The 25,391-nt window shown below is 38.2% G+C and overlaps 1 protein-coding gene across 2 annotated transcripts in view; it reads left to right on the top strand.

The window, feature by feature from the left end:
• Nucleotides 1-25,391, top strand: part of IQCB1 (IQ motif containing B1) — a 67,612-nt gene that overhangs the window by 39,326 nt on the left and 2,895 nt on the right. The window contains exons 8-12 of one of the 2 annotated variants that reach the window (XM_036242895.1): nt 2,309-2,418; nt 3,026-3,135; nt 21,474-21,616; nt 23,901-24,049; nt 25,125-25,256. In XM_036242895.1, coding sequence (XP_036098788.1) covers nt 2,309-2,418; nt 3,026-3,135; nt 21,474-21,616; nt 23,901-24,049; nt 25,125-25,256 — 644 coding nt within the window. The remainder of the gene's footprint in view (nt 1-2,308; nt 2,419-3,025; nt 3,136-21,473; nt 21,617-23,900; nt 24,050-25,124; nt 25,257-25,391) is intronic. The other variant, XM_036242896.1, reaches the window with a different exon arrangement.

The raw sequence follows: 25,391 nt of genomic DNA on the forward strand, positions 1-25,391 counted from the left end.
TTCTTCGTGTCTCAGTAGATGGCAGATAGTACATTGTTGATGAGTTGACAATGAATATTTACTCCCTCTCTGACAAAATAGTTGTGTATTGAATATATCATATATAATATATAATATATAAAATTATGACCAAAAAGATTGGTGACCTTACCAAGACTAATTTTACTGGAGAAAATAGAACTGTGCCTGAGAGGTTGATGGTCCTTTTGATCTTTACATCAATTAATAATTACTCTTCAACTCCCTCGTTGTCTTTCCTCAAAAATAAAACATCTCCCTCACTTCTATATCAAATAAAAAGTATATGTGAATAAAAAGTCAGAAAATTTAAGGTGGAAAGGGCTCAGTGTATTACAATTCCCATATAATAGCTTTCATTTAATTGAACATTTACTGTGTCAGATACTATTCTACATACTTGACATACATTATAATATTTAATCCTCAAAACAACCCTAGGAGATATTTACTCTTATCCTTATTTTACAGCAATGGGAACAGAGGCATGAAAAAATTAGGTAATTTATTCAGGATCACAGTTTTTTATTTTTTATTTTATTTTTTTTTCAATTGCAAAGCAAAGTTATATGTCAGTTTGTTTTATTTCTTTTCTAGCCAGAGCCACAAATTCAGTACTGTGTGTGTGTGTGTGTGTGTGTGTGTGTGTGTGTATTTTTTTTTTTTTTATCCTCACTCGAGGACATTTTTGCATTTATCTTCAGATAGAGCGGGAGGGAGAGAGGGAGGAAGAGAGAGAGAGAAACATTAATGTGAGAGAGACATATTGACTAGTTGCCACCCACACAACCCCAACCAGGGCTGGGGACAAACTGCAACTGAGGTACTTGCCCCTTTGCACCAGTTGTTACTGTGAACATTGTAATTATTTTGTATTATAAAGATAGAGAGGGAGAAAAAGTGCCAGTAATAAAACCCTCTAGTTGATATTGTGCCAGAGGTATATTTTTTAAATCTGTAATTAGATTTCTTCTATAGAAATGTGAATGTTACAACAGAGTTCATTATAAAGGAATTTTAACATAACAATCATCCTCCCTATCTTTTCTCAATAGTAGAACTTATTCAGTTTCTTCCAGTATTTTATAATTATTAATACAGCTGAGAACATTAGTCTTAAAGAGAGTATAAATTATGGAAAGATCCATATAATGGCTTCCCCAATTGTACATTCCAAAGCAAGTGTAGCTTATTTATTTACATTGAATACATAAATTATAATACATCATTTCAATATGGCTTGGAAATTGTACATACTTTGTATCTCATACTAAAACTCTGTTTTATTTGGGGATGAAAATGTGTTATAGTACTTCTATAATATTTTCTCAGGAAACTACTGATTTGCCGTAAGTTATTTATATTTCTGTATAGATAAATTTTTATAAATAGTTTTAATTGATTTCTTAGGAAGAGAGGATGGGAGAGAGAGAAACATCGATGGGAGAGAGAAACATCCACTGGCTGCTTCTTGCATGCCCCTTACTGGGGATCGAGCCCACAATCCAGGCACGTGCCCTGATCGGGAATTGAACCATGACCTCCCAGTCCATAGGAGGACACTCAAGCCACTAAACCACACTGGCCGGGCTATTACTGTATATTTCATTTAATAATAACTTTGATAATGAAAGATAGCTTGCTTAAGTATTTCCACTGGGTAGGTGTTACTCAATATGTATTCATTATTGTTATCTTTTTAAAAATGTTTCAGTCTAAGGTATTTATGTTCAAACAGAAAATAAATTATGTATCACTACTCTTTGACTTTCCACAATGATTCTACTTCCTCTTTTTCATTATTTTTATTTTTTATTCCTCACTCAAGGATATTTTTCTATTTATCATTAGATAGAGTGGGAGGGAGAGAAAGACACACACACACACAGAGAAATAGCGATGTGATAGAGCCACATCGACTGGTTGCCTCCCACAGGACCCAACCAGGACGGGACTAACCGAACGGAGGTACACGCCCTTGATCGGAATTGAACCTGTGACTCATTGGTCCGAGCGCTGACGCTCTAACCACTGAGCCAAACCGGCCAGGGCTCCCCCTTTATAATTAAAGGGATTGACTAGACAGATTTTGCATCAGATTACTTAGGACAGAGGAGTATCCTAAAGACCTCAGTCTGGATGTCTTTGAGAGAAGGAAAAAGAAAAATCATGTGATTAATCTTGTGTTCATTTGTTTCTAAGTTAGCCTTTTTAACCTCAAATTAATACTGATTAGATAATAAAATCACATTTTATTATTAATAGTTGTATCTTTGTTATTCCATTTCAGGACTCAGAAGTCTACTAAATAAACAACAGCCTGGGACAGAGTTTCGTCATGAATTTAGACAGCTCATTAGCCTTTTAAGCCCTAAGGTCTATCAGGAAGTAGAAGAGCAGGTATTAAATTATAAAAATAATGTGCATGATATTTGCTAACATTTGAGTAAACATTTTAGTTTCAAAATATTGGAGTGAGATTCTCTTAAATCTTTTATTTGTTCTCTCCCCCCCTTTTATTAGTTAATTCCCTCCTAAGATCCAGAGCAGCCATCGTTTTATGGGGAAAGGAATTTTTTATGGATTGAATTTTAACACCATAGCCTTTTATATTTTTCATTTTTTTTTAGCCTGTACAGAGTTTCTCATACCTTCAATCTTTGAATAAATGAGGCCAGGCATAAGATGTCAAGCAAAAAAGGTTAATGCATTAAATTCGCAGAATTATGTAAAGGAAGTGGGAAGTAAGATTAATCAGGGAGTATCTGAAGCTCATCAGACTATATCTTGAATACATTCTAGAATCTAGACACTGCCCAAGTGAGCCTAACATACCTCCTTTGGGAGGTCGGGTTTAATATTCTTAGGCCTTCCCTGTCATGGGCCTATGAAAATGTTGCCTCCTGCCCAATTTATTAGAGATGGGATAAATATTTCTCCAGGCCTGATAATTTAAGAGGTAAAATTCTAAAAAAGTCTCTAAATTAATTCTGCCATTTAATTTCAGAAACTACATCAAGCAGCATGCTTGATTCAAGCTTATTGGAAGGGTTTCCAAACTAGAAAGAGATTAAAGAAGCTTCCATCTGCTGTGATTACTTTGCAGAGGAATTTCAGGTAAAAAAAATTTGGTAAGAGGAATGATGACCTGAGAAGGCTACATAACATCTTATTAGAGTACAGCTGAGTGAAAACAGGGATTTTGTTTCTTGGGTTGTTTTTTTTCTTCAATTTTCTAATCTGTTTATTTTATTCTTACTTTAATTATTGTTCCGTACATTTCCGAGTATCAGCACTCCAGTCACCAGGTGTACTTTCAAAGCAAAGGGCATAAAGTAAAACAAGAATCTTATGTAACACAATCTTACTCACTTCATAAGTTTTTGTTTTGTTTTATTTATTTATTTAATTAATTTATTTTTCTTGCAGATTTTCTCCTTTTTCCCCGCAGACACCCTTAATAAGAAGTTTTTGTGGGCAAAGTATAGAGAGGGAGCCAGTGACAGTCAATTACCTTTTTAAACTCTTAAAACCAAAACTTGCCATAATTGTTTATATCTATTTATGATAAAAACATGCATGTATATTTAAGTATGTTATCCTGATCTCGCTCAGTAAATAGGGCATGGGTATATTTGGTTGTTGAGATATAACATAGTTTGTCATTCATCTGTATTTCAAGTGGACTAAAAATGAAATAAGACATGGCCCAGTTTTTGATTTGACTAACCCATCCAGATTCTTAGAGGCAATGAAAAGAACACACAGACACAAAGTACTTAGCTCCCAGGTTATTTATGATAAAGTCGAGCCTTTTCAGAGGTGGTTTCTCAGGCAGCCTAACTTAAAGCTAAATTTTAGTTTGCTAACGTGAAACTTGCATGTTTCAGAAGTCAATGTTTTTTTTAAACTGAAACTATTCTTTTAATAACTGCAGCTGCATTTCTCAGTTTAAAAAAAATTTTTTTTTAATGTTCACCTGAGGACATTTTTTTTTTTGCATTTATCTTCAGATACAGCGAGAGGGAGAGAGGGAGGAAGAGAGACAGAAACATCGATGTGAGAGAGACACATCGACTGGCTGCCACCCACACAACCCCAACCAGGGCCAGGGACAAACTGCAACCGAGGTACATGCCTTTAGCGGGAACAGAACCCGGTACTCTCTGGTCCACAGGCCAACGCTCTAACTGCTGAGCAAAACTGGCCAGGGCTTAAAAATATTTTTAAATAGTGAACTAAAATTTAGTTTTAAGTTAGACTACATGACAAAAACATTCTTTATCATAAATGACTTTTTCTTTTTATTATTATTATTTATTTTATTTTTAATTTTATTTTTGTTACAGGTGTTTCTCCTTTTTTACCCCATTGACACCCTCCTCCCCATCTCCCCCACCCCGTCCCCGGCTTTGTTGTTCATGTCCATTGGTTATGCGTACATGCATATAAATTCTGTGGTTTATCTCTTCCCTCCCCCCACCACCCACTCTTCTGAGGGTTGTCCATGTTTCTGGGTCTACCGTATTCCTCAGACTGTTATGTTCATTATATTCCGTATATAAGTGAAATCATGTGGTATTTGTCTTTTTCTGCTTGGCTTGTTTCACTTAGGATAATACTTTCTAGGTCCCTCCATGTCATTTGAAAGGATAAGAGATCTTTCTTTCTTATAGCTGCATAGTACTCCATTGTGTATATGTACCACTGCTTTTTTATCCATTCATCTACTGATTCGACACTTGGGCTGTTTCCAGATTTTAGCTATTGTAAATAGTGCTGCTATGAACATGGGGTTACATATATTCTTTCTGATTGGTGTTTCAAGCTTCTTAGGGTATATTCCTATAAGTGGGATCACTGGGTCAAATGGCAGTTCAATTTTTAATTTTTTGAGGTAACACCATAGTGTTTTCCATAGGGGCTCTACCAGTCTGCATTCCCATCAGCAGTGTACTAGAGTCCCCTTTTGTCCACAGCCTCGCCAGCACTGTCAAGTCTTACTTTCCTGGTTAGAGTTGCTAGCCCAGGAAATGGTACAGTTTCCCTGTAGCTTTTTGCCTGGAGGTTATCAGTAGCCGTTACTTGAAGAGCCTTGGGTTCTCAGTTGAATGAAAAACTCCCTCTAGTGCTCAGTGTAAGGGGATTTCCCAAGGGTGGGGCAGATGCTGGTTGTTAGTGAGCCTCAATTTGCATTTCAATGGCCCACCTGGGTGGGGTTGAATCTCCGAGGGAGGGGCTGCCGCCCCTCCCCAGAGCCCTGGGAAGGAGTAAGATGACCACCGTTCTGAGAGGCTGCAACTCAGTAAAAGCTCTGAGCACCCTCAAAATCCTGAGTGTCCCCACACAGTTCCAGTCCAGTCTGTCCTCCCTCTGCCGGAGCCCAAGGTGAGTGGCTGTGGCTATTTTAGGTTCTGTCCTAGCTCTGGGCTGTGGAGCCACTTGGGAGTTTAACCTGAGGGCGCTGCTCACAACTAAGGCTGCTGCTATCTGTGGGCTCCCAGCCCCCCTCTTGCGCTTCCACAATCCAACCAGGATCGAGTCAGTGTCCCTGGTTATATGATCCTCGCAAGCTGCTTTTCTGTTGCTTTTCTCGTCGATTTGTCTTTATTTTAGTTGTAATTCCAGTTTGGTCCTGGGAGACTGTCTTTGTAGCTCCCATTCACTCCGCCACCATTTTGGAATCATAAATGACTTTTTCATAACATGGCCTAAGAGCTAACGTATGTGTATCCTCATGAGAGGCAAGTATAATCCATTCCAGCATTCATTATGCAAAGTTTTTTTTTTTTAATGTGGTACGTGCCCCTAGCAGGAACTGAACCCAGGACTCTCTGGTCTGCAGGCCTATGCTCAACCGCTGAGCCAAACTGGCTAGGGCCAAAGTTTATTGTCTATTTTCAAAGGATAGTTAATAAGGAGCTTTTTCTAAAACTTTTTAAAGGATTTATTTGGTCAGATAAATTAAGGAAATGATGAATGCTTTGAGAGTCACAATGTATATTCTTATGTTCAGGATATGAGATGTCTTAGTATAGCCTTGCTTTCTGTGGTGTACTCATTACTTAAGAATTCTACCTGCTATTTTTCTCAGCTGTTACCCTCTTACATTATTTCATACATGAACTCATACCTTTAATTTACTTGCCAAATTTTCCAGATTATTTTCTCTTGCATTACTAAAATCTTTATTTAAAAGTATCCCGGGATTACAGATTTTGTCCACTTAGAAGTATGTCTATGGAATCTTAATTCATATTACACTATTTTAAAATAGAAATTCCATTGCTTTATGTAACCAAATCAGATCAGTTATAAATATTTTCATTAAAAGAATATAGCATTTAAACCAAAATTATTTAAATCTCACATTATAATGAATATGTTTTCAGTATTTTGGGTTTGAAGTTTTAGGATGGACTGCAGTATAGTTTTAACCTTTGGGTTCTATTTAATTTTTTAATTTCAAGTTTGCTTCAGGCTTCAGCAGCATTCTTGTCTATTAATTGCAATAGTTTATGCAAATTTCTCGTTTCCTTTATAGCTGTGTTTTCTGCAAAGGTTATTTCTGTCTCTTTGTGGTTAGGTTATTATCTCATATTAACTTCTCCCTTTTGAGTTTTTTTTGGGGGGGTTAGGGGGACTGCCCACCAATCACAGTTATGGGACAGAGGTCTTTACATTCAACTAGAGGCAGTTTTTGATAGTCACCCTTGCTAATGAGGGTTTTGTTTTTTTTTTTGTTTTTTTACTTAATGAATTTTTTAGAGAGAGAGAGAAATGTTGATTGTGTTCCCCATATTTATGCATTCATTAGTTGATTCTTGTATGTGCCCTGACTAGGGATTGAACCTTCAACTTTGGCATATCAGTACAATGTTCCAACTAATTGAACTACCTGGTCAAGGCTGTTTCTTTTTTATTTAATCATTTCTCGTGGTCAGAAACTTTATTTTCTGTAAAGTACTCTTTTCCTCAGCATTGTTTTCTGTAGCATCTAATAGCTATTGTAATTACCTTCATAAAACCTCACAATTTACCTACTTCTATTATGGTGCTGCTGCTATTTATATGTTTTAATTATGTCTTTGATTTTGTAGGAGAAGAAAACAATTTTTTCCTCTACCCATCATCTTAGGTTCATTGGCTGGGGCTCTGAAAATTAGACTAACAGAAAAAAAAAAAAGATTTACAAGAGAAAACAGTTTATTTACTTGTGCAGTGCATATCATGTAGAAGAAACCTCACATGATGAATAACTCAAAAGGGGTGTTTAGAACTTGGGCTTATATAGATTTTAACAAAGATTAGTAAATTTGGAGAGAGATTACAAGGGCAGAGAAAGGGGTTTTAGGTTTTCAGGAGCAGCAAAATATCAGAAGGTAAATATATTAGGGAAATTAATGGAAGACAGGGGTTATCTGTGCAGGTCCATCTTCTTCATGGCCATAAAACGTCCTTGGGATCGGGGGATTTATGGCACTCCTCATTTCTCAGACCTTTTTGTTTTTAGTTTGATAAGGGAAGCTCTGGGAAGTTTTTTTGCATTTGTTGATTCTCATTTACCTCCGACTCATAATAATCTTTATACTGTATCAACGTGGCATATTCTGCTACCTTTTTTTGTTGTTGCTGTTGACACTATTACAAATGTCCCCCATTTTACCCCACTTTGCCCACATCCACTCAGCCTTTGCCCTCTCTTCCCTTGCCTTAAATTCACCACATTGTTGTCTGTGTCCATGTGCTATGCATATATGTTCTTTGGCTAATCTCTTCACTTTCTTTTTTTTTTTTTTTTTTATCCTCATCCGAGGACATTTTTCCATTTTTTGTACAGACAGAAAGGGAGGGAGAGAGAGGAAGACAGAGAGAGGGAAACATCGATGTGAAAGGGACACATCGAGTGGCTGCCACCCGCACGACCAACCAGGGCCGGGGACAAACTGCAACCGAGGTACGCGCCCTTAGCGGGAACCGAACCCGGGTCTCTCCGGACCGCAGGCCGACGCTCTAACCGCTGAGCCAAACCGGCCAGGGCTCTCTTCACTTTCTTTTATCCAGTCCCCTCAGCCCTAATTCTCTCTGATATATTCTGCTACCTTTTAACTACTCCTTCAAACTGAGCTCCTCAAGGGCAGAATTGTTGCTCTTCCCTGTTAGCACAGTAGTACCAAGCAGGCAGCAATTACTCACAAAAATGTTTGTGAGCAGGGCCAATCAACTGCTTTGCGCATTAATTCGTATGGTACTCCCTAGGTTCATACTTATTATTTCACCACAGAAGAATTCCTGGAGAATTTCTGATTTCTTGTTAGCAGATAGTTTGGCCAACTCTCTCTCTTGTGGTAAAGATTCATGTTAGTTAAATGTAAATCATGGCATGTAAATTAACATAAATTTACTTGAGAATATGATATCTGATCAGTCATTTCCTTTTCAGATATGCAGTACAAATGCCAGATGGTCATATGCCTATTAAAGCAATTAAATTAATAATATTTTAATTTTATTTTCTTTTTTATTTTTTTTGTTACAGATGTTTCTCCTTTTTTACCCCATTGGCTCCCCCCTTCCTAGTCCCCCCCGCCCCGTTCCCAGCTTTGTTGTCCATGTTGATTGATTATGCATACATGAATATAAGTTCTCTGCTTTATCTCTTCCCACCCCCCACACCTCCCCGTCCCTCTTCTGAGGGATGTCAGTCTGTGCCCTACTACCATGTTTCTGGGTCTACCGTATTCCTCAGACTGTTATGTTCATTATATTTCGTATGTTAAGTGAGATCATGTGGTATTTGTCTTTATCTGCTTGGCTTGTTTCACTTAGGATAATACTTTCCAGGTCCCTCCATGTCGTCTCAAAGGATAAGAGATCTTTCTTTCTTACAGCTGCATAGTACTCCATTGTGTATATATACCACAGCTTTTTTATCCATTCATCTACTTATGGACACTTGGGCTGTTCCCAGATTTTAGCTATTGTAAATAGTGCTGCTATGAACATGGGGGTACATACATTCTTTCTGATTGGTGTTTCAGGCTTCTTAGGGTATATTCCAAGAAGCAGGATCACTGGGTCAAATGGAAGTTCAGTTTTTAATTTTTTGAGGTAACACCATAGTGTTTTCCATAGTGGCTGCACCACTCTGCATTCCTACCAGCAGTGTACTAGAGTCCCTTTTATCCACACCCTTGCCAACACTTGTTGATGCTTTGTTGATGGTGGCCAATCTGACAGGTGTGAGGTGATACCTCATTGTTTTAATTTGCATCTCTCTGATGATTAGTGATGTTGAGCATTTCTTCATATGTCTCTTGGCCATTTGTATGTCCTGTTTGGAGAGGTGTCTATTCAGCTCCTCTGCCCATTTTTTAATTGGGTTCTTTGTCTTCCTTTTGTTGAGTTGTATGAACACTCTATATATATTGGAAATTAACCCCTCATCTGATATATCATTGGCATTGATGTTCTCCCATACAATGGGTTGCCTTTCCATTTTGATGATTGTTTCTTTTGCTATGCAGAAGCTTTTGAGTTTGATGTAGTCTCATGTGTTCATTTTCTCCTTTGTTTCTGTTGCCTTACGTGATCTATCAGTGAAAGTTCTGCGTATGATGTCCAAAATTTTGATGCCTACATTTTCTTCTAGAATTTTTATGGATTCACAGGTCACATTTAAGTCTTTTATCCTTTTTGAGTTTATTTTTGTGAATGGTGTAAGTTGATGGTCTAGTTTCATTTTTTTGCATGTAGCTGTCCAATTTTCCCAACACCATTATCAAAGAGGCTGTCTTTACTCCACTGTATGCTCTGGCCCTTTGTCATATATTAATTGAGCAGATTGCCTTGGCTCTATTTCTGGGTTCTCAGTTCTGTTCCACTGGTCTATATGCCTGTTCTTGTGCCAGTACCAGGCCGTTTTCATTACAATAGCTTTGTAGTATAACCTGATATCTGGTATTGTGATCCCACCTACTTTGTCCTTCTTTTTCAAAATTGCTGTGGCTATTTGGGGACTTTTTTGGTTCCATATGAACTTTTGAAGTATTTGTTCTAGTTCTGTGAAATATGTCGTTGGTATTTTGATGGGGATTGCATTGAATCTATAGATTGCTTTGGGTAGTATGGACATTTTAATGATTTAATTCTTCCAATCCATCAACAAGGTATGTGCTTCCAATTCTTTATATCTTCCTCTATTTCTTTTTTCAATGACCTGTAGTTTTCTGCAAATAGGTCGGTTAAGTTTGTTCCTAGGTATCTTAATTTTTTTTGCCGCGATGGTAAATGGGATTGTTTTTTCAGTTTCACTTTCTGTGAGTTCATCATTGGTGTATACGAATGCTATCGATTTCTTGACGTTAATTTTGTATTCTGCTACTCTGCCAAATTCACTTATTAAGTCTAGTAGATTTTTGATGGAGTCTTTAGGGTTTTCTATGTATAATAGCAATTCATCTGCAAATAATGACAGTTTCACTTTCTCCTTTCCAATTTGGATCCCTTTTATTTTTTCTTCATGTCTGATTGCTATGGCTAAGACTTCCAGTACTATGTTAAATAAGAGTGGCGAAGGTGGACATCCCTATCTTGTTCCTGTTCTTTTTTTTTTTTTTTTTTTTATCCTCACCCGAGGATATTTTTCCATTTTTTGTACAGATAGAGTGGGAGGGAGAGAGAGGAAGGGAGAGACAGAGAGAGAAACATCGACGTGAAGGGACACATCGAGTGGCTGCCACCCGCACGACCAACCAGGGCCAGGGACAAACTGCAACCGAAGTACGTGCCCTTAGCGGGAACCGAACCCGGGTCTCTCCGGACCGCAGGCCGATGCTCTAACCGCTGAGCCAAACTGGCCAGGGCTTGTTCCTGTTCTTAATGGAAATGTTTTTAGTTTCTGCCTATTGAGTATGATGTTGGCTGTAGGTCTTTCATATATGGTCTTTATTATGTCGAGATATGATCCCTCTATTCTCACATTGCTGAGCATTTTTATCAGAAATGGATGCTGGATTTTGTCAAATGCTTTTTCAGCGTCTATTGATATGATCATGTTGTTTTTATTCTTTATTTTATTTATGTGGTGTATCACATTTATTGATTTGCGAGTATTGTACCAGCCTCGCATCCCTGGGATGAATCCCACTTGGTCATGGTGAATAATTTTTTTGATGTATTGCTGGATCCGATTTGCTAGTATTTTTTTCAGGATTTTGGCATCTATGTTCATCAGGGATATTGGCCTGTAGTTTTCTTTCTTTGTAGTGTCTTTTTCTGGTTTTGGAATTAGAATTATGCTGGCCTCATAGAACGAGTTTGGTAGTCTTCCTTCTTCTTGAATTTTTTTGAAATAGTTTGAGGAGAATAGGTGTTAGTTCTTTTTTGAATGTTCGGTAAAACTCCCCCGTGAAGCCATGTGGGCCTGGGCTTTTGTTTGCTGGGAGAGTCTTGATTACCTCTTCAATTTCCTTAGTTGTTATTGGTCTGTTCAAGTTTTCTATCTTTTCCCGGTCCAGTTTTGGGAGACTATGTGTTTCTAGAAATTTGTTCATTTCGCTTAGATTGTTGAATTTGTTGCCATATAGTTGTTCATAGTAGCTATTAACGATCTTTTGTATTTCTGTGGTGTCGGTTGTTACTTCTTCTCTTTCATTTCTGATTTTTGTATTTGGGTTCTCTCTCTTTGTTTCTTGATGAGTCTAGCTGAGGGTCCATCAATCTTGTTTATCTTTTTTAAAAACCAGCTCTTTGTTTCATTGATCCTTTGAATTGTTTTTTTGGCCTCTATGTCATTTATTTCTGCTCTGATCTTTACTATTTCCTTCCTTCTACTTGCTCTGGGGTTTTCTTTTTGTTTGCTTTCAAATTCTTTAAGTTGTGAGATTAGACAGTCAATTAGAAATTTTTCTTGTTTCTTGAGGTAGGCCTGTAGTGCTATGAACTGCTCTCGCAGAACTGCTTTTGCTGTATCCCATAGATTTTGTGTTGTTGTGTGTTCATTTTTATTGGTTTCCAGGAAGTTTTTAATTTCTTCCTTGATTTCCTCAGTAACACATTCATTGTTTAATAATATGCCATTTAGCCTCCATGTCTTGAAAAATGTCTCTGCATGTTCTTGTTGCAGTTGATTTCTAGTTTCCTGCCATTGTGATCTGAGAAGATGCTTGATATGATATCAGTCTTCTTGAACTTGTAGAGATTTAGTTTATGTCCTATCATGTGGTCTTTTAGAATGTCCCATGTGCACTTGAGAAGAATGTAAATTCTGTAGTTTTGGGCTATAATTCTCTTTAGATATCTATTAAATCCATTTGGTCTAGTGCTTCATTTGGAGTCTGTTTCCTTGCTAATTATTTGTCTAGTGGATCTATCCTGTGGTGTCAACGGGGTGTTGAAGTCCCCTGCTATGATTGTATTGCTGTCGATTTCTCCTTGGAAGTCCTCCAGAAGATTTTTAATATATTTTGGTGCTCCTTTATTGGGTGCATATAGGTTTACCAAGGTTATATCTTCCTGTTGGATAGATCCTTTCAGCATTATGTAATGGCCTTCTTCGTCTTTAGTTATGGCCCTCATTTTGAAATCTATTTTATCAGATATGAGTATTGCTACTCCAGGTTTTTTTTGCTGTCCATTTTCTTGGAATATTTTTTCCATCCCTTCACTTTCAACCTATGTGAGTCTTTTCTTGTGAGCTGGGTCTCTTGTAAACAACATATAGATGAGTCATGCTTTCTTATCCAATCACAGCTACTCTGTGTCTTTTTATTGGCACATTCAGTCCATTTACATTTAAGGTGATTATTGATATGTATTTGTTTATTGCCATTTTTCTTTAGTGTGGTCATATTTTTCTTCCTATATCTTCTAATTACAGTAGTCCTTTTAACATTTCTTGCAGTGGTGGTTTGGTGCTAATGTATTCCCTTAGCCTTTTTTTGTCTGGGAAGCTCTTTATTTGACCTTCTGTTTTGAATGATAGCCTTGCTAGGTAGAGTAGTCTTGGATTCAGATCTTTGTTTTTCATGACCTCGATTACTTCATGCCATTCCCTTCTGGCCTGTAGTGTTTCTTATGAGAAGTCAGCTGAGAGCCTTATGGGGTTTCCTTTGTAGGTACCCTGTTGCTTATCTCTTCCTGCTTTTAGGATTCTCTCTTTGTCTTTAATTTTTGGCACTTTGATTACTATGTGTCTTGGTGTGGGCCTGTTTGGGTTCTTCTTACTTGGGGCTCTCTGTGCTTCTTGAACTTGAATGCCTTCTTCCTTCACCAAATTAGGGAAATATTCTGTTACTATTTCTTTGAATGTATTCTCTCACCCTTGCTCATTTTATTTTTTTTCGGGAACTCCTATGATGTGAATATTATTACGTTTCCAGTCGTCCCACAGTTCTCTTAAGCTGTCTTCCTGTTTTTTAATTGTTTTTTACTTTTGGTTTTCTGATTGGTTGATTTTTTTCTACCCTGTCTTCTAATTCACTGATCCAGTCCTCAGCTTCCTCTACTCTGCTTTTTAGACCTTCCAATGTGTTTTTCATTTCTGATATGTCATTTTTTTAATCTCTTCTGGGTGGTTTTTAATTTCCAATTTGTTTATTTTCAGCATCTCTATGTCCTTACTCATGCTGTTGAGCTTCCTCAAGATCATGGCTCTAAATTCTAGCTCTGTTAACTTGCCTAACTGCTCCACATTGATCTCATCTTTGCTGGAGGTCTCTTGTTCTTTCATTTGGCTTCTGTTTCTGTGTTTCACCATTTTGGCTATCACAGTGGGCTTTGGAACCTGTCAAGTTTTCCCTGTGGGTGTTGGTGTTCTGCTGTTTGTGGCTCCCTCTCCTGGGTTTGGATGAGCGAGGGAGGACCCACGTTAAACACCACTGTCAAGTCTTAGTTTCCTGTTTAGAGTTTCTAGCTCAGGAAAGGTACTGTTATCCTCTAGCTTTTTGCCTGGAGGCTAGCAGTCGAGGTTACTTGAAGAGTTTTGGGTTGTCAGTTGATTGAAAAACTCCCTCAGGTACTCAGCATAAGAGGATTCCACGAGGGTAGGGCAGATGCTGGTTGTTAATGAGCCTCAATTAGCATTTCAGTGGCCCACAGGGTGGGGTTGGATCTCCGAGGGAGGGGCTGCTGCTTGTCCCCAGAGCTGTGGGAAGGAATAAGATGGCCACCGTCCTGCGTGGCAGCGAATCAGCCAAAGCTCTGCATGCCCTCCAAATCCTGAGTGTCCCCACACAGTTCCAGTGCAGTCTGCCCTCCCTCTGCCGGAGCCCAAGGTGAGTGGCTGTGGCCTTTTAGCCTCCATCCCAGCTCTGCGCTGTGGAGCCACTTGAAAGTTTAACCCGAGGACGCTGCTTCCAGCTGAGGCCGTTGCTGTCTGTGGGCTCCCAGCCCCCGTCTCGTGCGCGCCTTCGCAATCCTACCAGAATTGAATCAGTGTCCCTGGTTATGTGGTCCTCTCAAGCTGCTTTTCTGTTGCTTTTTCCCGTCGATTTGTCTGTGTTAGAGTTGTAATTACACTTCGATTCTGGGAGACGGTCTGTGTAGCTTCCGTTCACTACCCCACCATTTTGGAATCAATATTTTAATTTTTGAGTGATGAGTAATTAGAGACAGTTACCCACTAGAATGTTACTATGCTAGTTTGTATTGTACTTCCTTCCACCTGCATGCTTCATAGTCTTTCACTTTTGCCATAGTCTTTCATGGTCTGTATGCCTAAGCTGCTTCTCAAACTCAGTTTTTTTGACACATTAAATGTCCTAGTGATATAATTTTAATGATTACTATGTTTAGTATATTAAAGATAAGGTTAATGCATACTAGGTATTATAATCTGTAATCACTTTGGTTAAAAACATTGTTTTTAGTTTTGTTGTTCATCATTTTGAAAGATGCTGTTTAGGGCCTATTGTCTTTTACGCTCCACAAGCAGGTAAAGGGCAAAACATCTTTATCTACATGCTGTATAACCTAGAAGTTTTGGAGTGGGGGATCCATAGGAGAGACATGTTTCCATCAGCTACTGGGAAGGGAAAGAAAAGTTTTTACTTGATCTGACTGTCAGGAGGAGTAAGAGATACTTTGAAACTATACAACTCACCCTAAAGCTTCTCTAGAATAACTTCTCTTTTAGCACACGCACACTTGAGGTCTTTTCTACCTTTGATAATAAATAAGGATAAGAAACATTTTTATGTTTATTGAATTTATTGGGATGGCATTGGTTAATAACATTGTATAGGTTTCAAGTGTACAATTCTATGATACATGATCTGTGTATTGTATTGTGTTCACCACCCAAGCTCGTTTCCTTTCATCACTATTTATACCCCATTTACCATCTACCTCCCCCCATTCCCCTTTCCCTCTAGTACACAGTGTCTGTGAGTTTTTGTTTGCTTTTTTTCTTAATCCTTTTTCCTTTTTCACCCAATCCCCCAACCACCCTCCCCTCTGACAGCTGTCTGTTTTCTGTATCTATAAGTCTGTTTCTGTTTTGTTTGTTAGTTTATTTTGTCGTTAGATTCCACGTATAAGTGAAATAATATGGTACTTATCTTTCCATGACTGGATTATTTCACCTAGCATATATTCTCCAGGTCCATCCATGTACTGTAGCAAAAGGTGAGATTTCATTCTTTTTTTTTACAACCAAGTAGTATTCCATTGTGTAAATGTTCCACAGCTTTTTTATTCACTCATCTGCTGATGGGCATTTGGGCTGCTTCCAAATCTTGGCTATTGTAAATAATGCTCAATAAACATAGGGGTGATGCAGTCTTTCAAGTTAGTGTTTTGCATTTCTTTGGATGTATTCCCAGAAGTGGATTTCTGGGTCATAAGACATTTTATTTTTAATTTTTGAGTTAACTCCCTACTGCTTTCCATAGTGGCTGCACCAATCTGCATTCCCACCAACAATTAAATCTGTATGGGCTAGTGTGTTGTTTAAGGCCACTGTTCTCTTGTTGTTGTTGGGTTATTTTTGTCTGAAAGATCTATTCATTGATGTCAGTGGGGTGTTAAAATCCCCTACTGTGACTATTACTATCAGTCTCTCACTTTATGTCCATCAAGATTTGCTTTATATATTTAGGTGCTCCTGTATTAGGTGCATATATGTTTACAAGGGCTATATATTCTCTTGTTGGATCAATCCCTTTAGTATTATTTAATGTCCTCTTTGTCTCTTGTTACGGCCTTTGTTTTGAAGTTTGTTTTGTCTGACATAAGTATTGCTACCCCAGCTTTTCTTTTGTTTCCATTTGCATGAAATATCTATTTCCATCCCTTTTAGTCTATGAGTATCTTTTGTTCTGAGGTAGGTACCTTGTAAGCAGGGTACCTATGGGTCTTGTTTTCGTTTTATTTATTTATTTATTTATTTATTTATTTATTTATTTTTGGTACGTGCCCTTAGTGGGAACTGAACCCGGGACTCTCTGGTCCACAGGCCGATGCTCCAACTGCTGAGCCAAACCGGCCAGGGCTATGGGTCTTGTTTTCTTACCCATTCAGCTACCCTATGTCTTGTGAATGGAAAATTTAATCTGTTTACATTTAAAGTGATTATTGATAAGTATGTATTTATTATTTTATTCTTATAAGTATGTTCCCCTGCTGTTGTTTTTCTTCTCTTTATTCTTAAAGAAGACTTTTTAACTTTTCTTGTAATACTGGTTTGGTGGTAATGAACTCCTTCAGCTTTATTTTGTTTGGGAAGCTCTTTATTTCCCCTTCAATTTTAAATGATAGCCTTGCTGGATAGGGTAATCTTGATTGTAGGTCTTTGCTTTTCATCACTTCAGATATTTCATGCCAGTCCCTTCTGGCCTTAAGTGTTTCTGTAGAGAAATCAGCTGGCAGTCTTATGGGAACTCCCTTTTAGGTAAGTAATTGCTTTTCTCTTGCTGCTTTCAAAATTCTCTGCCTTTAACCTTTGCTATTTTAATTATGATATATTTTGGTGTTAGTTTCTTTGGGATCATCTTCATTGGGAATATCTGTGCTTCCTGGATATGTGTGTCTTTTTCTTTCATTGGGCTAGGGAAGATTTTAGCCATTATTTCTTCAAACAGGTTCTCAATCTCCTGCCCTCTCTCTTCTGGTATTCCTATGATACAGATGTTGTTATGCTTTATGTTGTCCCAGAGGTCCTTTTGACTTTCTTAATTTTTAAAAATTCTTTTTTCTTTTTTTGCTCTGCTTGTGTGTTTTCTGTTTTGTTGTCCTCTAAATCACTGACTCAGTCCTCTGCTTCATCTGACCTGCTATTGATTCCTTCTAGTGTATTCTTCATTTCAGATATTGTATTCTTCATTCTTTTTCTTGGATTCTATGTCCTTTTTAATGCCTACTAACTCTTTAAATTCTCACTGAGGTCATCTATTTTTCCCAAGCCCCTTAAGCATCCTTATAACCATTGGATTGAACTCTGCATCCTTATAGCCATTGGATTGAACTCTGCATCTGTACCTTGGTTGCTTCTATTTCATTTCATTCTTGTTCTTGGGATGTCTCTTATTCTTTCATTTAGGGCATGTTTCTTTGTTTCCCTTTTTTGTCTGCTCTTTTTTTTTTTAACTTCTGTGTATTATAGGTAGATCTGCTATGACTCTCAAACTTATGATGGTGGTTTTATGTTGTAAGTGTCTTGTTGGGCTCAGTGGTGCAATCTTCTAGTTTATCTGAGCTAGATGCTCCAGGAATGTCTCTTGTGTGAGTTATGTATTCCCTCCTGTTGTAGTTGAGTCTCAAATACTGTTGGTTCATTCATGGATAGGGTTAACCTTCAGGGTGGCTGACTGTAAGGATCAACCTCCATCTCCATGTATGAGCTTCAAAGTACAGGGGCTGCCCTGAGTCAGAGTTCTCCCTACAGGGTCTGGTGCCTGCCAGGATCTCCCTTTGAGTATACCACTTGTGTAGTTAGTTTGGTCAAGCTCTGATGTGGTATGAAACCCACCACTGGTTGTGTTGGTTCTGGGTCCACTTGGGAGGGGTTCTAGTGCAGATTGATGTCAGACACTGCCTATAACCTGCCTGGATCTACCCTGTGATTTGCTATTTCTGGCTGCCTTTACTGGGCCTGGGTGTGCATGGGAGGGACCAAGCTGTGTACAGGGATTGGCTTCCTCCATCTCCAAGCCATGAGTAGATTAGGCACAAGGCACCCTGAGATTCGCCTCCACCTGCCGGCCTCTCCACCACCTGGAGGTTACCTGGTCTTCCTTGAGAGCTTTCTGAAGAAAGACTGTAGAGTGGGCCCAGGCTGGTCACAACCTGCAGTCTCTTCCACAAGGAGTGAGCTCAGTCGGGCAAGGCAACTAGTGTCAGGCAAAAGGGACTGGTGGGTCTTCTTCTTGGGGGCAATGTGGTCAGGCACTCAATGTGGGGAGAAAGTAGCCCCTACTCCAGAATCAAACCACTCAGTCTCTTTCCAGGTCTCTCCCCAGCTTCCCCAGCAGGAGTGCACCACAGGTTTAGTTTGGGTACAGCCAGCCACCTCCTCTGCACAAGTGCCCAGCAGGGCTGGGCCACTGGGAGTCAGGACAAGTGAACTAAATCTCCCATAGAGGATGTGGCGCCAGCTGTGCTTGGAAGGGGTGGGGGAAAAATAGCCTTCCCAACTGGAGCTACACAAACCAGCACAGAGCTGCACAACCCAGCACCCATCTGGGTCCCCAACAGGAGCCTCTGAGGGAAAAGCTCTTTCAAGTTCTCAGCTCTATATAGCACTTTGATTGCCTTGCAGGACTGAGCTCAGCAGGACCGGGCCTCTGGGAATCACAAGGACAGGTCAAATGAGTCTCCCATTGTGGGAGGGGCTATGACTGTGCAAACAAGTGGTGGGGGAATGGCCCTTGTTCAAAGCAGCACAGCTTAGTGAGTGACTGCGTCCACCAAGAGTTTCTTCAGAAAAAGAACACACCAAAAGTTTCTGTTGGGTGCAGCCAGCAGACTTTTCTGCGGGACTCGAGCTCGGCAGGGTGGTGCTCCCAGTAATTGGAGGACCTGGCTAGTGCACTCCCCAGGCTGTTGCTGTAAAAAAAAGGAATGTTTAACCCTGGGACAATGGCATCAGAGGGACTCAACACAAGGACCTTGTTGGCTGTCTCTCCAGACCTTTCCTCGGGCCGCCCCAGTCAAATCTTCTCTATGGCTCCCATATACCCTGATTCACCTTATCTTTACCAGAGCCCTGGGTGAGTGTCCCAGATTGATATCCTGTGCATTGACCCTTTAAGAGAGCACTTGGGTTTCTAGCACACTCCCTTCTCTCCCAGGTGGATAGAGCCCTGCATTGATTTTTACTGCCAGATGCTATTTGGGCTCCTCTTTCTGGCTCTAGTGCTCTGGGTTGAGGATCCTGGCGTGGGTTTAAGACCCCGTGTTCCTCAGGGGGGATTTTTGCAGCCAAGATATCCATCCAGATTGTCAACCACGCAAGTGGGCACCAGGGGCCAGCCCTTTCCATGTCTCTGCTCATCCTGCTGGTCTCTATGTAGCTTTTCCTCTAAATCCTTGGTTATAATACTTCTGTTCAACTAGCCTTCAGTTGGTTATTCAGGTTGATTGCTCTATAATTTAGCAGTAAATCTGGTTTGGTGAGGGAAGATGAGTATAGCTTCTATCTCCTCTGCAGCAATCTTGGAATCATCAAGAAAGACATTTTGAAATAAGTAAACTCTCAACTTTGGCCACAATGTAAAACCGAAGAAAACAAATTGTAAAAGGTAGCAGTTAAGAAATTGAAAGAACACAAAACAACACACATGAAATGTTATCAAAATTGTTTGGGGAATTTTTCTTCTCTATTTTTTTTATCCTCACCCGAGGACATTTTTACATATATCTTCAGATAGACCAGGAGGGAGAAAGGGAGGAAGAGAGAGAGAGAGAGAAAAACATTGACATGAAAGAGACACATCGAATGGTTGCCACCACATGACCGCAACCGGGGCTGGGGACAAACTGCAACTGAGGTACGTGCCCTTATCGGGAATGGAACCCAGGACTCTCCAGTCTGCGGGCTGACACTCCAACCTCTGAGCCAAACTGGCCAGGGCTCCTCTCTACTTTAAAATACTTTTAGCCCTGGCCGGTTTGGCTCAGCGGTTGGAGCATCAGCCTGTGGTCCAGAGAGTCCTGGGTTCGGTTCCCGCTAGGGGCACGTACAAAAAAAAAAAAAAGACAGTAAAATACTTTTAAAGTTGTCTTACACCTAATTGTTCTTGCTTTTTCAAAAGAAATTGAGTTAGAAATCATTATAACCCTCCCTACACCATTATGAAGTCTGCCTTTTAAGACTACAAAGCTAAAACCAAGGTGACTACATTTGTTGGCAGTTTAATTTTAAGAATCTAAGAGAGATCAAATATTCTTGAGTGAGATACATGCAAATTAAGTCTATAGAGATAAATAATGCATTCTGCTTCTTTTCTTATCCTCTTTGGTTTCTTTTTTTTATGGTTATATGAAGGCATTTTAAGTATAGTATATTTACTAGAGACTGACACGTGATCTTACATAGTGATGTAGGAAGCATTCAAAACTGGCTAGAAATGTCTAAGGAGAATTTGGGTGAGTAAAAGCAGATAATACAGAAATACTAATTAAATAAAATTTTGTGGCCACATATAAAAAATTGAGAAATAGTTGAACATATGAAGATAATTTAAATCATCCATAATCATTCCATGCAGGGAAGATCCCTGTTGAAATTTTTGTTTCTCATCATTTATTTTTCTGTATAATATATATATATATATATATATATATATATATATATATTTAACGCAATTTGGATCTCTTATATATCCTGATTTTTTATTTTCACTTGACTTAGATTGTTGGTATATTCACATGTTACTGAGTATTCTTTGAAATTTTTATTTTTACATAGTACCCATCAGTGACTGAACCAGTATTTATTTATCCAACTCACTATTGAGACTTGTTTTCAACTTGTTACTATTGTAATGCTAAGGAGAACATAATATCAAGTTTTTCCTTAAGAAAATCATTAGAAATGGAATTAATTAGTTAACATTTTTAAGGCTTTTGATATGTATTTTCTTTTTTTCTTATTGATTTTAGAGAGAGAGATACACAGCAACTTGTTGTTTCACTTCTTTATGCATTCATTGTTGTTTCTTATATGTGCCTTGATGGGGATCAAACCTGTTACCTTGGCATATCGGGACAGAACTCCAACCAACTGAGCTACCCAGCCAGGGTGATATGTATTTTAAATATTTCTTCAAAAGGTTGCATAGTTGCAGCACATGAAAATTTATTTCATCATATTCTAACAACACAAGGAATTATATTAATTTTTTTTCTGTCTGTATTTATATGATTACTAATGAGTTTAAGCATTTTCATATACTTCTGAGTGAACATACAATTTATGAAAATGTTGTGTATGGTACTTAATGTTTCCATCACAGATCCAAACGAGCAAAGTTGTTACTAGAGCTAAATAGGCAGAAGGAAGAAGAGGACCGCAGATCACGACTTCAACTTCAAAGACAGAGAGCCATGAGACTTTCCCGAGAATTACGGTTGAGTATGCTCGAAATAGTTCATCCAGGTGGGTGGCAGTATCAATTTTATAAGTGTAAGAATGTGTAGGATATATTTATTTGTTTTAATGAAGTAAATTTTATTTCCTTTTTAGTTTTTTCTCTTTTGTGGCTTTCAGAAAATGAGTAATTCCTTGTAAAAGGAAAAACTTTAAAATTTCAGAAGAAAATACAGAATATCTATATGACTTTTGGATAGGGAAGGATGTCTTAAACAAGGCCCACAAACCATTGCTATGTTAACAAACATTTTTAAAGATTGTTAGGGTAAGTCAGGGGCATAAGCTGAGCCATTGTTGTTTTCATTATTTTTCCTGGAGAAATACACTGCTCTGTGCTGCTATTGAAGAGGTGGTATCAGAACAAAGGGGGACAGTCTGCACAGCCTTCCAACTGCCTGTGTCCTAATTCTCATCCTTCTTACCCCCGCAGCCACCACCTTCCCAAAAAAGAAGGCACAGGGACCCACATAGGTTTCTTCACCTTTAGTTCTTCTTTGTTATTAGCATTGATGGGGGTCAATTTCCGCTACTCTTAACTGTGGCAAAATGCTCCAGGATGTCTATTCTTCTGGTTGCATATGGAATTTCCTGGACTTCATTTGATTGCTTGGGATGGGGCTGATTAGATGCAGCTACTTCCAGGCAGCCTTGCCTTTTCTTTCTGTAGGAGCTTCAGAATCCTGACCAGAGAAAAGCAGTCAGTAAAGGCAGTGAGACTCCAGTAGCCCTTCTGGTGTGGCTGGGCTTGCTCTCCAGGCTCTCCCCTCTAGATTTCTCTGTTTAGGATATATATTAATAAACCAAATTTCCTAGCTACCTGATGATTTCTTTTTAAAAATGTAGACCTTTTCTTTGTTTCTCCTTTGTTATATAAACCTTATTAAATATTGAGTCAAAAAAAAAAAGTTACTATGTTTTCTGATTAAAGCCTATTAGTTAATGATGAGCTATCTCTCCACTAATTTTTCTATTCTCATAAAGAAAGAATCCCTTGAACTGAAGTCAGGAGTTAGAATATTGCCATTCTGCCATCAGAACTTTACTCATACCCCAGTGTAAACCTTGTGACACCTTCTTGCCACCTTTGACACACTAAGCTGAAATTAATATTAAAGTGTAATCTGAGATATCTGACTGGTTTAAAGATTCTTTTTTTATTTTTCCTCTTTACTTCCTCCTGTTTATTCCCAGTATCCTTCATTAATTTCTTATTTCTCTTCCTTTCCATAAATATAGATGTTTCTCAGTGTTCAGCTCCACCCCATTATTCTCATGTTGTTCTTCCTAAGGTAACTGGCTTCAACTACTGAGTGCTGAGCAGTCTGAAATTTTGTCTCCAGCCTCACCCTTCTCTCCTAAGCTGTAGCCCAGGAGAACTTTGTACAAAATGAAATGTTCTATATCTACACTGTCCAATACTTAGTCATTGGCTAGAAGTGGCTGTTGAGTACTTGAAATATGGCTAGTGCACTCGAGGACCTGAATTTTTAATTTTATTTCATTTAAGTAGCCATTTGTAGATAGTGTTGACTACATAAGGCAGCATAGCTATAGCCAGCTGTCTGTTAGATAACTTTACTTAGCTATGCACAAACATCTCAAAATCTAGTCCTTATCTCTCCCCTCTAATTTCCTCTCTGTATTCCTAATCTCAGGTAATTTCACCAACAGTCTATTCAGTTTTTCATCTGTGAGACATCCTAGAGTTCTTTTCCTCTCTTACCATCACATTCAGTTCATCATTAAATCCTATCAATTGTTTTATACTGTCGCTCAAATACATCCCTTTTTATTATTACCTTCTACTACCTTATTCTTTTAATTAGCTACTGTGAACCCTGGGCTATATGCTGACCAACTCTGAGAAAGTAAAAAGAAAGTCATTTGTAGAACTGAGTGAGTGACTAAACAGAAATTTAGGATACACAGAGTAGATAACAGATACATATGTTTTGCCCTTTCCCTCTGGTGGTACTAAATGACTTTCTAACCATGTACTTGTGATTCTTTTTTCTAAATGTTCTTGCTATTGGGTTTTCAGCCCTTTTTTTCTGTGACACAAAACATACGAGTTTTTTCTCTTAAGCAGCTGTATAATCTGCAAACTGAGAAACCTTTTGGAGCTCTTTGTTTCTGAAATCTTAGAACCATTATAAAATAATAGAATTGGGAAAATAAGTGAACAGTATTTTAAAAATTACAAGATTTTTGTTACTATCATTGTACTGATTCCAGAATTTGAGTAATCATAGAAGTGAGTAGGTTGTAATAGTGTCTGTTCTCCTTTTAGGTCAGGTGGAAAAACATAATCGGGAAATAGAAGAGAAATCAGCATTGGTTATCCAGAAACACTGGAGAGGGTACAGGGAAAGGAAAAATTTTCACCAACACAAGCCATCTCTCATGGAGTATAAAGCAGCTGTCACACTTCAGAGAGCAGTGAGTCTGATACAAGAAAAAGAGTACTGAATTAGGAAGCAAAAACATGTGTCAAACCTAACTTTACTATTTACCTGCTGTACAATCTTGGTCAAATCACAGCTTTTCTGAGCCTTAGTCTCTCCTCTATAAAATAAGAACCTTTTTACTACTTGCCAAACTAATTTATAACTCAGTCCTTAGTACTTTCTTAGACCCTTGTACACATTTACCATACTGCAGTGTTTATTTGTTAAATTTGTTTTCTTTCTTACTTGGGCTGTGAACATCTCAAAGATAAGGAATTAAATCTTATTTATTGTTGTCAGCTTTCAGCACATGCTTGATGTATGAATGGATGCCTACCCTACCATTTTCATTCAGTTGTTATTTGGATCAGATGACCTAATTTATGGGAAAGTGTTTTGTAAATTGCAAAGTTCTGTATAAATATAGTATGTCATATTTGATGTTTTTAATGCATAGAAAATGCATTAGGGATAATTAGATTATTGTAATTTTTAAGTCACATTCACATATATATATAAAATAAGAACTACAAAGAAGGGAGAAGAGTGAAAAAAAATTGGGCAGAATAATTTCATATTTGTCTCCAAATCTTGCCTGTTAACAAGATTTCCTGTTTTAGCAGAATTCCATTCTAAAGGACATAAGGAAGAACATTCATTTACAAAGCTTTTACTTATAGATTGTTTCTTTGATCTGTACAAACCCGTAGGCTAAGTAGAATTTGGGTCACTGTTTTCTATCCTATAGAGATAAGTAACTTCCCCAAATCATACACTTTATAAGGGACTAGAATTGAGACTAGACCTCAATGCTTATTTCCTGTTTTTTCCTCCTTACTGCTTACTGTATAAATGATACATGAATATATCCTTGTAAAATATTAAAACACTACAGAAGAATGTAATTAAAAAGTAATTTTTCTCTTACTCCCATCATAGTCCCATCCCTCTCCTCATATACACTTAGAGTTAACAACTATTACAGTGTCGTTGCTATCATATGTTGGTGTAGGAAGAAAACAGTTCTATTAGGGAAGAAAAATCATAAATCTTTTTTCTTCCCCTAGACTCTTAAATTCTTAGCAAAGTGCCGTAAGAAAAAGAAGCTATTTGCTCCATGGCAAGGACTCAGAGAACTCACTGATGCACGTAGAGTTGAACTGAAACAACAAGTGGATGACTATGTCAGAAGACATTCAGTATGTAGCTTTCTATGCTGTATCAGTGTTACATTATTTTAGTACATGATATTTGCCAACAAAGCAGTGTCTCAACACAGAGAAAGAATATATATGTACATAATATTGACGGTATAAGGTAAAGCAGTTGCTTTA

The sequence above is a fragment of the Molossus molossus genome, unplaced genomic scaffold (genome assembly GCF_014108415.1).
Source record: "Molossus molossus isolate mMolMol1 unplaced genomic scaffold, mMolMol1.p scaffold_m16_p_5, whole genome shotgun sequence".
NCBI lineage: Eukaryota > Metazoa > Chordata > Mammalia > Chiroptera > Molossidae > Molossus > Molossus molossus.